This window comes from Aquarana catesbeiana, linkage group LG13 (genome assembly GCF_042186555.1).
Source record: "Aquarana catesbeiana isolate 2022-GZ linkage group LG13, ASM4218655v1, whole genome shotgun sequence".
NCBI classification, from domain to species: domain Eukaryota; kingdom Metazoa; phylum Chordata; class Amphibia; order Anura; family Ranidae; genus Aquarana; species Aquarana catesbeiana.
This window is the reverse complement of record NC_133336.1, coordinates 27,775,566-27,791,019: the sequence shown is the minus strand read 5'-3', so window position 1 is coordinate 27,791,019 and position 15,454 is coordinate 27,775,566. Positions and strand designations below refer to the sequence as shown.

The 15,454-nt window shown below is 43.9% G+C and overlaps 1 protein-coding gene across 1 annotated transcript in view; it reads left to right on the top strand.

Moving 5' to 3' along the window:
* LOC141116523 (ERO1-like protein alpha) overlaps positions 1-14,933 on the top strand; it is a 76,365-nt gene extending 61,432 nt beyond the window's left edge. The window contains 5 exon segments of the mRNA XM_073608925.1: positions 1,468-1,714; positions 3,735-3,804; positions 6,478-6,564; positions 11,482-11,615; positions 14,707-14,933. Coding sequence (XP_073465026.1) covers positions 1,468-1,714; positions 3,735-3,804; positions 6,478-6,564; positions 11,482-11,615; positions 14,707-14,764 — 596 coding nt within the window. The 3' untranslated portion in view covers positions 14,765-14,933.
* Positions 14,934-15,454: the final 521 nt, after the last annotated feature.

Genomic DNA, 15,454 nt, shown 5'->3' with positions numbered 1-15,454 from the left:
TCTTTTGTGATGAATACAGGTGGTAACAGGATAATGGTGTTAGCCGAATTAGCCCAATAGGGCTTCATACACTGACAAAGTGAATCTTGCGGGGGACGCTCCTCTGTAATGTATGGTCCAGCCAGATGGTCTTGGGTCCTGTATCTCTACACTGTTGAGCGCCTGGAAGCCAGCTTAAGGGAGCTTCAATTACAGGACTTGGAAGTCTTTTATGCCTGGGGTAAATCCAGGAAGTGGCACCCGCAGAAATATGTCAATGGGAGTTTTTTTCCTTTCTCCAATCGGGAAGGGAAGCGAGATTGGCCCTGAGTATCATTAAGGATAAGATGCTGCATCTGTCCCCCCATGCCTCTAAAACTGAGAACCGAGAAATGAAACACCGCCAATTGCTCGGTTCTCGCAGCTCCCTGAGCAGAGAGGTCAGTCACCGCTGTCTGCTCTGCCCCCTGCTCGCTCAGTGGAGCGCTGGACTGCGCAGGTGGTGGGAACGGTCGTCTCGGGCTCTCAGCGGCTCACTGAGAGGCTGAGCTGGGTACCGGTACAGGCATGTGGGCGGATCCCGACTTTATTATTGCAATTTTGCCCGAGCCTGGACCGGTTCTGTGACAGCTGACAGTGGGCTACAGAGCGCTGTCTGCTGAAAACGGGTCACAGGAGTGCAAAACTAGCTGCAGGCCTGCGATCCTCGAGCTTCAGCATCAGCTTTGGATGTTCTTTTCCTTTTTAACTTAAAGGAAAAGTGAAATCTTCTTTATTGGCTACATAGAGTGGTCCACCGGCGTGAAAGGGCCCTTAATCAGGTCCACCTGTCAGTTTTTCAGGTGCACCCGATCTAACCCTCTACTCTCCTCTATGGAGCAGCGGGTGTCAACTGACGTGTCCATTGACACCTGCCAGCATCCAATCTGATCCTGCCTGCTAAAAACAGATCTGACTGGCAGATCAGATGACAGTTGGGTGTAAACGGACAGGTGGTCCGTTTACATCCAACTATCCATTGAGGAGAGTAGACTGTGTCTGTGCCCACTGAATAAGTACCTGTTCTGTGGGGATCAGCAGACAGATTCCCCCGCTGAGCAGGTGGACTGCTAGCGTCTGGCCCATGTGTAAGGGCCTAATAGAGGAACAAAAATATTTGTGCTACTCTGGTTTCTCAACGGTGCTGACAGATGACCAGTGGCTGAGACATTCGGTCTTATAATTTGTACTGACAGGGATGGATCATGGTCAGACTGGACCAACATCTGAAGAGTATCAGTGACCAAATGCCCAACCACTTTGTAACCTAATATGAAATGTGAGTTGTTAAAAATATTTTTTTTTTCCCATTTCAAAGGTGGAGTATCCCTTTTTATGAGTGAACATGGTTAGATATCTTCTTGTTTCCAAGTTTGTCTCTCTCTAGATTTGATTTCACTGACAGTTGTATGTTTGTGTTTTTTTTTTTTTTTTTTCATTCCGCTGTAGACACCTGGATGGATAAAATCTGGGGACACAATGTGACAGAGTTTCAGAAACGCTTTGACGCCACAGAAACCCAGAACGAAGGTCCGCGTCGACTAAAGAACCTGTACTTTTTATACCTCATTGAGCTGAGAGCCATCTCCAAGGTCCTCCCTTTCTTTGAGCGACAATCTTTCCTACTATATACCGGAAATGACACAAAAGACCTGGAGACAAAACAGCTTCTGATTGAACTTCTACATGACGCCAAGTAAGACTCGTGCTCTTCATTAACATCTTTTATAGAGTAGGGTCACAGAGCTCAGAACCTCATTTAAAGCCCTACAGCAAGGGAGCAAGTCTAGAGGTAGAAGAATAACCTATATCCCTGACCCTACTCCTCATTCTGGCAGGCTTTTCTCCACACTGTACACTGTGCAGTCAGACCCCCTCCCCCCGGCACATCAGAGAGAAGAGAAGAGGGTTGGAGCCTGCAAAAGCGAGGAATAAGGTCTGCCTCTACCCCTAGACTTGAGATATTAATGGTGTTGTGTGTGGTTTTTGTTTTGCTATAAGTTTATTTTTTTTTTTAATAACAAGCCTATTATACTTACTACCTCCTGTGTAATGGTTTTGCACAGAGCAGCCCATATCCTCCTCTTCACGGGTCCCTGCCGGTGCTCCTGGCCCTTTCCTCCTGCCTAGTGCCCCCAGGGCAAGCAGCTTGCAATGGGGCACCCAAGCAGGCTCGCTGCGGCTCTGCATGTCCATTCACACACACAGAGCTGTGGCTGTGCCCCGCCCCCTCTCTCTCCTCATCAGCTCACTGTCTGTGTTTGGAAGAAACCCCCGGAGAGCTGAGGCTCTCTTGCACATTGCTGGATCGTAATGGGGCTTGGGTAAGTATTGGGGGGGGGAGCTACACGGATAAGGTTTTTTACCTTCGTGCATAGAAGCCTTTAGCCTTTACAAACACTTTAATGAGCATTTAATCTTTTGCAGCGGGCCCCCCTGCCATTTTCACAATGACAAGTTCAGCGTCCACATCCATCCATGACGCTGGGCATCAGTTGCCCAGGCTGAACACCTACTGTGAGTTTAGGACACCATGAAAGCTTCCCCTAGGAGGGGGGGGGTCACTGCATCGGCCTTCATTTACAGTCCGCTGTGAGACCTTGAATTGTATAACAGTTCCTCCATAAAGGCTTGCAGTAGTTGGTTTATCTAAACCCCAAAACAGAAATGTAATTATGTATAATATTGCATCATACCGGGCTTGAATGTGGTAGCTGCAATCCAGTGTCCATTAATAGTAGAAATAGTGTTCGGTGAAATACTTGGTGGTCGTAAAGACTGAAGCTTTTTTACCTGCAGGCATTCTATGTGCACAAAAGCCTTGGCTGTCCTAGGACTCTTCCTCTCATTGGCAGAAACAGCAGCGGGAGCCATTGCTGTCAATCACAGCCAGTGAGGGGGAGCTGGGCCAAGCCACGGCTCTGTCTTATGGCAGTGGGCATGCACCAGAACCCCCATAGCAAGCAGCTTGCTATTGGGGACACTGGTCAAGGGGTGGAGCCAGGAGCGCCAGCGAGGGACCCGAGGGGAGGATCGGGCTGCTCTGTGCCAAAACCACTGCACCAAGCTAGTAAGTATGACACGTTTGTTTTTATATCACTTTAAGACCATGTTCATGCAAGTGTACTTAAGTGATGGCTGTGTTTGCCTACATGGGTTTCACAAGTGTTCTATGCATCTGCATGCAGGCAGTCCTATTCATAATTGGGAGGCAACGGTTGCACAGACACAGCCGGTGGTTCCAATATGCCATCCATGTGGGTGCGTGTCCCCGAATGCAGACAGTGTGCATTTTGGGTACCTGCATCTGCATGGATTTCCTATGTCTGGGCAACTGCTGCATCCCAATTGACATGACTGGAACTGCCAGCATGGAGATGCATGGAACATCTGTGCATCCCATGCAGGCAAAGACGGCCTTCGCACAGGTGTACGCATTGATGCGCCCAGTGTGAATGTGGCCTTGGCATGAATGTTGACACATTTATTTATTTAATTTACAAAACTAGAACACCAGGATAAGGATCCTTCTTTTCAGACTAATGACATTCATTTTTAGTCTCTGAGTCTAATGAGATTTAAAAAATGACAGTCCACATAGCTAGAATAAATATCCTTATGTAAATTGTGCCTAAAGGCATCATCTACATTTCTTTCTTTTCCTTGTAAGTGTTATCACTGGTCAAGTTGTTCTTTCTCTGTCATGTTTGTTTTAGAGCTTTTCCTCTGCACTTCGATGAAAACTCACTTTTTGCCGGTGATAAGAAGCAAGCTGACCGCTTAAAGGTAACCTACACAATACAGCTAATATTGGAGTCTGTGTGAGGATTAAGGCTTTCTGGATAGTGGGCTTTCTCTGGTTTTGTGGAAAATTCAGGAGCAACTCATACAAGATATAATTGGTGAAGCTTAAAGGCGTAACTGAATTGGATTTTTTTTCTTATGTTGATTGTGATGAAACTGTCCAGCACCCTTGGGTGCTTCCATCAAGATATATAGCTTCTTCCAGTCTGGACCTAGGAACCAGGTATTGTAGCTGAGCACCCAAGACTAGCCAACACTAGCTCAGATGCAAACTGGAACTCACTTTATTGAAAATTCACACAAAATATACTGTATAGCACAAAGTCTGGTAGGACCTGATCACGTTACACTAACAATGCAAACTGTAAACAGGAATATACTTTACATAGCTAAGGAACAGCCAACATGAACCTTTAAAAGAGAAGTATAGTTTTTTAGGCTTTTTTTTTTTTTTTCTTCCCCTTTTATACTTGGGTGGATACAGCATGAGACCTATGCTACATCTGTCCCCCGCTGCCTCTGCCATTGAACACCGTTCTCACAGATCCCCGAGAGGAGAGCTGCTGATTGGCAGTCTCTCTGCTCCTCCATGCTCACTGGAGCGCTGAGCTGTGGAGGGGGCGGGGAGCAGCCGTCTCAGTCTCTCAGCGGCTCGCTGAGACACGCACGGTCCAGGCACCTGGCGGATCCAGACTTTATCGTGATGACGCGGTGCCTGGACTGATTCCAGTGACATCAGCAGAGAGCGGACTTCAGACCGCTCTCTGCTAAAAACAGGTCACAGAAGTGCAAAACGAATTGCACGTCTGTGACCCATAGGAGAAGCCCAGCCGAATGAGCTCAGGCTGGACTTCTCCTTTTAAGCCAATTAAACAACTAGCCACCTAGGTGACTCAGTGCCCACCCAGACTGCTCGACACCAAGCCCACAACCATTTATACAAAGTACATTACACATTATCAGAAGCATAAATATCCCACCCTAGAGGTAAAGTGGTCACAATATTAATCAGATCTGCAAGAGATGATCAGACAGAAACAATAGGCGACTCAATTAACAATGGCAATGCACACAATGGGAGAGACCTACTTACCAATAAGCACATAACCCTTAATAAATCTACTACAGCAGGAGATCCCAGTATCAGGTTGCTTTGAGCTGATCATATTATCTGCTCTAAATCTGTCTGAAGCAGTCATTGCTGGGTTGGGCACAATGGACCCAAATCTGTTTCGGGGAAACATGAACCCCTGTCCTGGTTGGGTCTGTCACACTGATTTTTAAAAAATGCTAACTTTTTTTTTTTTACAGAAGAGACTCCATATGTCATCTTCTGTCATAGATGCTTCTTCATGCCTGTCTGGATTTATTTTCCATACGTTTCGGCATGTGATGGTGCTGAAATGAAGCAGGCTCTGTGTGCATGTGCAGGAGTTGCTTCATCCCGGCCTAGTCCAAAAAAATAGGCAAACAGGAGAGGCACCAAGAGAAAATTTTGGCTGTCGCACCGCTGGCATGGAACACTTTGCAGGGTAAATGTGCCATAATGTGCAAAAATGCTGAGCATACTTGCACTTAATGGCAAAAATTCTTGGGCGCCACAAAACTTTTGTGTGTGGCTTAGTTCCGCTTAAAAGAAAACGTGTGATTTGCTCATTTAGGGCAAAAGGCAGCGGTTTGCATTATTCCCCTTTTTATAGACCTAGTATATACCTGCCTTTCCTTTGCTCCATTCTGCATCAGGAACCAAATACCTGGTGCTTCTAGGTATGAAGTGACATGTGACTTGTTCCACGTGAGGCTAGGCAAATCAGTTCATAACCCATTGTAAGATTTTTAGGCTGCTTTCCCACTGAGGCAGTTTTCAGGCGTCTTAGCGCTAGAAATGCCCTCTAACGCCTGAAAATCGCCTGCCCATTCATTTCAGTATGACTTTTCACACTGGGGCAGTGCGCTTGCGGGATGTTCTGAAAAGTCCTGCAAGCGGCATCTTTTGGGGTGGTTTGGGAGTGGTGTATACACTGCTCCCAAAATGCCCTGCCCATTGAAATAAATGGGCAGCGCTGCTGAAGCTCCTGCAAAGCGATTTGGCAGCGATGCAACACTGGCGCTTTTAACCCTTTCTTCAGCTGCTAGCAGGGGTCAAAAGTGCCTCGACAAAGTATTGAACAAAGGCTGTGAATACTTGTGTACATGGGATATTTTTTTTTTTTTTTTTTTTTTTTTTAATAAATTTGCAAAGATTTCAAACAAACTTTTTCAAACACAATGTGGAAAAATGTAAAGCGCGGTGAATACTTTCCAGATGCAGTGTAAATTATGGACGGCTTACATTTATTGTGAGCTGAGCTGCAGCCAGGTCTGTTTATTGCCACCGATACTCAATGCAGCCAACTTGGGGTGCTCTTGTTTCCTGTATATATCTGTTATTTAGCTTTTGCTTTACACACTCGCTATGTGATTTTTAAAAAAAAATATATATATATATATATATATATATATATATATATATATATATATATATATATATATATATATATATATATATATATATATATATATATATATATATATATATATATATATATATATATATATATATATATATATATATATTATTTTTTTTTTTTTTTTTTTTTTTTTTTTTTTATATAGGAAGAATTCCGGCAGCACTTCAGGAATATCTCTAGAATAATGGACTGTGTTGGTTGCTTTAAATGTCGCCTTTGGGGAAAAGTGCAGGTAAGGAGCCTGGGAAAAAAACAGCTAAATGCCGCTCAAAACTTTTCTCGCTGGCCCTGACGGACGTTTTAGGGTCTTCGAATTTTGTGATCGCTGTGATTGGGTGTCAAATTGCTATGGTCGAAAGCCCCCATCCTAATGGCTCTGGATTGTCACTGTGGGGTTGATTCTCTAAAGCTGGAGAGTGCAAAATCTGGTGCAGCTCTGCAAAGGAACCAATCAGCTTCTTACTTCAGCTTGTTCAGTTAAAGTGTTTAACCCAAAAGAAAAAAACAATGTATTTCCTGGTCTCTTACCCACTTAAGGACCGAGCCTCTTTCTGAGATTTGGTGTTTACAAGTTAAAAACCGTTCATTCTCTTTTTTGCTAGAAAATTATATTTTTCTAACACCCTAGAGAATAAAATGGCGGTTATTGCATTACTTTGTCACACCGTATTTGCGCAGCGGTCTTGCAAGCGCACTTTTTTGGAAAAAATACACTTTTTTTTTTAATAAAGAAATATAAGACAACAGTAAAGTTAGCCCAATTTTTTTTTTTATATTGTGAAAGATAATGTTACGCTGAGTAAAATGATACCCAACATGTCACACTTTAAAATTGCGCCCGCTCGTGGAATGGCGACAAACTTTTACCCTTAAAAATCTCCATGGGCGACGTTTAAAAAAATCTAGAGGTTGCATTTTTTTGAGTTAGAGGAGGTCTAGGGCTAGAATTATTGCTCTCGCTCTAGCGATCGCGACGATACCTTGTTTTCATATGCGGGCACTACTCGCGTATGCATTCGCTTCTGCGCGAAAGCTCGGCGGGACGGGGCGCGTTTAAATGTTTATATTTATTTTACCTTTTTATTTTTACACTTTTATTTAAAATTAAAAAAAAAAAAAATTGTGTTACTTTTTTTATTCTTATTACAAGGAATGTACATCATCCCTTGTAATAGAAATAATGCACCTCAGAGCTCATATTTGCACTAAAATGCAAGAAAAAAAATAAAATTTAAATGTCATTTTGAAAAAAAAGTAAAAAAAAAAGTCCCTTTTTAAGAGCTATGGGCGGAAGTGACGTTTTGACGTTTTCTTCCGCCCTGCAGTGGTATGGAGATGGGTGGGGGCCATCTTCCCCTCACTCGTCTCCATACCTGACAGGAGAAAGGACCCAATCGCCTCTGCAGCTACCGACGGCTCCAGTAAGCGGTGGAGGGCACCGGAACGTGGTGGGAGGGGGGCCCTCCCGCTGTCATTAAGGGTGATCTTGCGCCGATTCTCAGCAGAAACCACTTTTATCTGAAAGCGAACTGCTCACTGAAGAAGAGGATACCGGGGTTATGGCAACTAGCTGCTGCCATAACAATATTCCTCAAGTAGCAACGTAAAACCACAGCGGGCGGTCCGTAAGTGGTTAAAGCAGATTACACAGCACAGTGCTTGTGCTGTGTAATCTGCCCCCCTCTAAACTGTAAAAAAAAAAAAAAAATGAATCTGCCACTTCCTGTATGGCCTCCCTAAACAGACCACGGAAATCAGGGCTGCTCTGCCCTGATCACCGTGGTCAGTGCGTCGCTCCATCATACGCTCTCCTCTCTGCTCTCCTCTCTGCTCTCCTCTCTCCCCCCTCACCCCCTCCTTCCTGCCTGTCATCTTGTGTCTGTGTGTGTGTCTCCGTTCCCCCTCCGCTGCTATTAGTAAAAATACAAGTTGTAAAAAGACACTGCCAGCCCCTCTATGATTATCCTGGCATACCACACTGCATTATTCTTTTATAAAAACGAGTGCTGTAAATACCGTTTTTAGTGCTGTCTTCAGGCCGGTCACGTGACTCTCAGCCGGTTTCCAGGGCTACTGCAGGAGAGGCTGAGCGGCCACGTGATCTTCCCTGCTGACGTCAGAGGGAGATCGCAGCCCCTCCTGCAGAAGCCATCCATTGGATGTATACAGCGGCCGCAAGTCATGTGACCGGCCTGAAGATCGTTGTAAATCGGTATTCACAGCGCTCGTTTTTATGAGACTACTGCAGTGTGCTCTACCGGGCTCTATAATAGAGGGTCTGGCAGTGTTTTGTATTCTATGGGCTAAAAAAACACTTTAAGCTTTGACAGTAAAATCTGGAAGCTGATTGGTTTCCATGCAGAGCTGCACCAGATTTTGAAAATGCAACTTATAACATCCAAGTGAGAGAAGAGAACACCAAAATGTCATAAGAAAAATAAATATAAAAAAAATTAAACAGAATCACAGATTTGGAAAAAGTTGAGACATGTCAAAGTTAGTAATTTCTTTTTCTCTCGCTTTTATTTTTTAAATTTTTAAAAAATTTTTTTAACCTATGATGTATGATCCAATCATCACCCAATAGCGGTTGATCACATGGTGTCTTCTGCTGACATTGTAATTTAAAATGGTTGTGTGGTTTGGAAAGCATTTTTTCATGTCTTGACATTTGATGGTTACCTTGTACTATAACCATAACTATAACGGTGTCAGCTGCAGTAACCAACCACATCCTTCCTTTCTTACTAGCTGTAGAAAAATGACAGGCGGGGTCTTTTTGTTTGCTAGACAACACAGACAATTTTTTTGGAGTTTGCCCCTTTTTATAAGCGATGAACACTTGCATTGTAGTAACATGAACGTAGCCACAGTGCACAGCAATGCATGTTGCATTCCTTGCTGTGTTGCAGTGCCATTCGTTTTTAATAACACCCCAACACACTAAGGAGGCGCACCACCGTTGCAGCAGGCTGCATTGCCAGAAATCTTGCGTGTCCAATCTTAGGCACGTTGGCAGCCTATTTTCAATGGGCTGCCTTTAACATCCTATAATAAATGGGCTGTAATGCACTCTAACGTGCCAGTTATCAGACATGCGTTATTTTTTGTCAAGGTGCCGCAACGCTCCCCTGTGCAGTGCCTTAAGTGTGTTGGGGTCCCTACCATGCGTTGTAGGGAGCACTGCCACGGGTTGTGCTCTGAAATGCTGGTGCATTACTTTAGTGCAGGGATATGCAATTAGTGGACCTCCAGCTGTTGCAGAACTACAAGTCCCATGAGGCATAGCAAGACTGACAGCCACAAGCATGATACCCAGAGGCAGAGGTATGATGGGACTTGTAGTTTTGCAACAGCTGGAGGTCCGCTAATTGCATATCCCTGCTTTAGTGTGATGGGGCGCCATTCAAAACGAATGCTGTTGTAGTGCGCGGCAATGCACAGTACATGCATTGTGGTTCCATTCATTTAAAATGGAACCCCAGTGCACTAAAGCAATGCGCCTGCTTTATCCCAATGCCATATCCTGATGTGTCTGCATTCCAGTAATGGTACATGTTGTCTGAATTTCAGCATGTTTGGGTGCATTGGTAGACCTTTCATTTCTGTGACCTGCCTCAATGCAATGCCTGTGTATTTAAAGCAACACTTATGTATATGTTTGGTCTAGACATGTGTCTAGACTTTTGTATATACACTATATTGCCAGAAGTATTGGGACGCACATGAACTTTAATGGCATCCCAGTGTTAGTCCGCCAAGGTTTAGGAGTGTGTCTATGGGAATGTTTGACCATTCTTCCAGAAGTACATTTGTGAGGTCAGGCACTGATGTTGGACGAGAAGGCCTGGCTCACAGTCTCTGCTCTAATTCATCCCAAAGGTGTTCTATCGGGTTGAGGTCAGGACTCGCAGGCCAGTCAAGTTCCTCCACCCCAAACTCGCTCATCCATGTCTCTATGGACCTTGCTTTGTGCACTGGTGCGCAGTCATGTTGGAACAGGAAGGGGCCATCCCCAAACTATTCCCACAAAGTTGGGAGCATGAAATTGTCCAAATTGTCTTGGTATGCTGACGCACTTATGCCCCGTACACACGGTCGGATTTTCCGACGGAAATGTGTGATAGGACCGTGTGTGGGCTCCATCACACATTTTCCATCGGATTTTCCGACACACAAAGTTTGAGAGCAGGCTATAAAATTTTCCGACAACAAAATTCGTTGTCGGAAATTCCGATCGTGTGTACACAAATCTGACGGACAAAGTGCCACGCATGCTCAGAATAAATAAAGAGATGAAAGCTATTGGCCACTGCCCTGTTTATAGTCCCGACATACGTGTTTTACGTCACCGTGTTCAGAACGATCGGATTTTCCAACAACTTTGTGTGACCGTGTGTATGCAAGACAAGTTTGAGCCAACATCCGTCGGAAAAAATCCTAGGATTTTGTTGTCGGAATGTCCGATCAATGTCCGACCGTGTGTACAGGGCATTAGAGTTCCCTTGACAGGAACTAAGGGGCCAAGCCCAACCCCCGAAAAACAACCCCACACCATAATCCCTCCTCCTCCACCCAATGATTTGGACCAGTGCACAAAGCAAGGTCCATAAAGACATGGATGACCAAGTTTGGGTGGGAGGAACTTGACTGGCCTGCACAGAGTCCTGACCTCAACCCAATAGAACACCTTTGGGATGAATTGGAGTGGAGGCTGTGAGCCAGACCTTCTCATCCAACATCAGTGTCTGATCTCACAAATGCACTTCTGGAAGAATGGTCAAACATTCCCATAGACACACTCCTAAACCTTGTGGACGGCCTTCCCAGAAGAGTTGAAGCTGTTATAGCTGCAAAGGGTGGGCCAACTCAATATTGAACCCTACAGACTAAGACTGGGATGTCATTAAAGTTCATGTGCGTGTAAAGGCAGGGGTCCCAATACTTTTTGTAATGTAGTGTGTGTAAAATTTTCTCTCTCTCTCTCTCTCTCTCTCTCTCTCTCTCTCTCTCTCTCTATCTCTCTCTCTCTATCTCTCTCTCTCTCTATCTCTCTATCTCTCTCTCTCGTATGTATCTCTCTCTCTCTCTCATAGATTTATTATTTTTATATTGCTGTATAACCTGTAGTGATCTTTATCTCATGCAGACTCAGGGATTAGGAACTGCACTGAAAATTCTGTTTTCTGAAAAACAAATTGAGAACATGCCAGAAATTGGGCCATACTACGGCTTCCATTTAAAGCGCCAGGAAATCGTGGCCCTTCTCAACGCATTTGGAAGGTCAGTACATGTAAATGGTTTGTTTTTGTCTTGTTGGGCTTTTCCTCCTTTATGACATATAGGACGGGGAGACTCCTTGGAAGGGACATTTACTGCCATTTTCGGTCTGAATCTGAGCAATTCAGTAGAGAACCTGAAAACAGAAATCTTCAATTATCCATAATTAGTTTTTTTGTTTTGGGTGGATGTAAAGTGAACCTGTGGTGATGGTGAAGTCACTATGCACACAGCTTTCCACTTATACAAAATTCAGTTTTGTAGAACAAGCTTTTACAAAGTATTTGCAGAGCCGTCCGCAAGCTTTGAAGCCTTTTAAGCACTCTTCAGCTCCACTTTTTAAACAAACCGCTAGCCGGCTTCAGAAAATTTCAGCTCGACATGAAGCTTGTTGAAGGTCTGGTAGCAGATTAACATGACAGTCCACATTTGTGTTTAATATTCCCAAAGGGGAACTAAACCCTAAGGTTTCATTTACACTTGCTGATCACCATCACTAATGTTGGGTTCACACTTGTGCGTTGGTGATCCACAATGGATCTCCTTTCACAGAGCGGGGTGGGAATGACTGACAGACATTCAGAAGGCAATGCTGCTGCCTCTTAAGTCTCGTACACACGATCAGATTTTCGGCAGGGGATTGTGTGATGACAGACTTCCTAAAATCCGACCGTTGGCACGCTCCATCAGACAATTGTTGTCCAACTTTCCGCCAACAAATGTTGGATGGCAGGCTAGTAAATTTTCAATGGACAACAATCTGTCAGATTTTGGTATCGTGTGTACACAAGTCCGTCACACAAAAGTCCAAAGTATAAACGCGCATGCTCAGAATCAGTGCTCCCCTAACACGATATTAGCAGAAGGTGCCCAAAGGGCGGCTCCCAAGAGCTGAAACCCAACGTAGTACGTCACTACGTTTTGTGTTTGTTGGCCGACATTTGTGTGCCATTTGTATGCAAGACAAGATCCCGGCACACTTGGCCAACAATCCGATCGTGTGTACGAGGCTTTAGGCTCCATTCACATTTGTACAACTCCAAAGTAGCACCTTTTTGAATGGGTGCAGCTTGGATACAACTTTGGCTTTGACCAGTCATAAAGGACAATTGTTGCACGCAAGTTGCATTGTCTGACATTCAGGTACGATCTTTATGCAACTTCTGAGGTGGGTTTCACACTGCTTCCAAAATGAAAGTCCCACTTCCGATCCGACTTTGCCCTGCAACATCGGTCAGATTTTAATGAACAGGATCCGACTTGAGATGAGTGCAACTTGGGTCTGGCATAGATTTTTTTTTTTTTTTTTTTTCTTTCCCAATACATTTTGCAGTGCTAGCATTACCTCTGAGCAGAAGTTGCATGTCATTAGTCGGATCAGTTAAGATGCTGAACCGACTTGGATATGACTTTAATGATGTTCAGTGGGCTGAAATCAGACCAAAGTAATGCAGGAACCTTTTCCAAAGTCAGACCGACACAGATCAGACCAGTTAGGACGGCTCTCATAAGGAATCATTGTTTTATACACCTCATGCGACGTGCTCTCAAAGTCGGGAGCATATGTCGCACCAGTGTGAACCAGGCCTGAGGGTTTACATTGAAGTCTATGGCCCTCATGTTGCATGAAAGCTGGACCAAAGTAGTGCAGGAAATACTTTGAAGTTGCTGAAACTTTAAGTTGCGCATATATGAATAGTTATCGTTTGAAAAACATGAAACGACTTGTCATGCAACTTGGATGTTCAAAGTTGCATGACAAGTCGCACAAGTGTAAATGGGAGCCTTAAATGCCTGTTTGTTTTTTTTTCCTTTGAACAGCCTGGAATCTTGCAACTTTGGGCTCGGTTCACACTGCCACGACTTGGGATCCGACATGTGAAATCCCATTTTAGTCAACGAAAGCGATCTTAATTAGCACTACTGAAGTCGCTCTGACTTTAAAAAAGGTTCCTGTACTACTTCAAGGTGACTTCTATCCGACTTGTGCCCATAGACTTTAATTGAAGTTGCCTCCAAGTCGGGTCCATATCTTAATCAGTGTGATTTTGATCTGGCATTACAGAAAGATTACACAGGCATTCCCTGAAGTCGCTTCAAATTCTCCTGTCAGTCGCACTGGCAGTGTGAGCCTAGGGTTTGTCTCATGGTTGCGATGTGATCTGATTCAGTTGAATAGGTGGCTTTTGGCGATTTTACTGCATTTGCTGTCAGACACCTGTTATTCACCGGCTCTCTGCTTTGCCCCTCCAGTGCTCACTGGACTGCTGGGCTGTGGAGGGGACAGGAGGCGGTGGCTTGCTCAGGGTTTTAACAGCTTGATGAGCCAGCTGCACGTCAAGCTTCTGAGTAGATCCTGACCATATGGTTGGGATCTTTCCAGAGCGTGGATGGGCAGAATGATGCAGGAACTGCACTCCTGTGATCTATAAAATATAGCCAATAAAGTTTTGACTGTACTTCTCCTTTTTAAGGCTTCAACAAAGCTGCTCAAAGCTTGCAGAATGCTCTTGAAATGCTTGGCAAAAGCTTGCTATGCACACTGCTTTTTATACATTCAAAGATCCATGTGTACTGGACCTGATAGTACAGTTATGTTAGAACCAAGCGAGTATGAGGCTGTATTTTGCTCTATTACAGAAACTCAGTGGGCATAGTGGCAGTGACTCCTGAAACCTTGAATGTTTTAAAACAATGGGGTTGATTTACTGAAGACAAATACACTGCACTTTGCAACGTGCAGTTGTACTCTGTAAGAGCAGTTGCTGCTCCAGAGCTTCGTAAATGAGCAGAAGCTCTGCTGACTTCTATCATCCAATCATGTGCAAGCAAAAATGCAGTGGTGTGTGTGTGTGTGTGTGTGTGTGTGGTGTTTTTTTTTTTTTTTTTTTACCTTTTATTCTCCTTGCACATGATTGGTTATTCTTTGCAAAGTGAAGCTTTACCTCATTTTAATAAGCTCTGGAGAGACTGCACTTGCAGAGTGCAACTGCACTTTGAAAAGTTTGGTCACCTTGTGATTTTCACGAGGCTGCAGGTTTACCTTGATTCAAGCTCCCAAAACGTCAACCATTTTTCCACTTCCTTCCTGCAGAATTTCTACGAGTGTCAAAGAGCTGGAAAACTTTAAAAGACTTCTGGACAACGTGTGACAGCGGAGGGACAAGGACTCAGAAGCAGGGAAATTTTGCACTATGGTGGCCCATACTTGTTTGACAAGAACATCCTTGGTCAAAATCTGAGAATCTCCATTCTCACTGTGAAAACTGGTCCTTGAAGGACTTTCCTGTGTATATTGTAAAATAAATACGCTTAAGATTTTTCTATTTACCGTGACTTGTAACTGCACTTCTATCAGACACCCTGAGGAAGCTCTGATCACCTTTTTTTATAAGGGGATAGTTTTTTTTTTTTTTCTGTCCCTAAATAACGAGCATCTGCTTCATCTGCCTTGACCACGTCTCTCCAGTAACCGCTTTGTGTATCCGCCTCACCTTGTCATATTTTGCTGCCTGCTATAACCTAACCATGCATTCCTCTGTTAATAGCAGGTGTGTTGGTGCAGCAGAGCGGGGCATGGAAGGGTAGACTTTATTATTATTTTTAAAAAATTGCATTTTTGAGGATCAAACCCTTCCCCTGATTTGGATGATCTTTTTGTTAAAAATGATTTGAATCGTGGAAAGGTCATAAGATCATAATAGTAGTCCTTTTTTAAAAAGAAGCCCTTATTATAAAGTGTGAAAGTGGTTCTTCAATCAAAAACTTTTTTTTTTTTTCTATTCTTAGATGGGGTGGAAAGAAAATATACTTATTACTTATTATTTTTGTTGTTTTTTTCC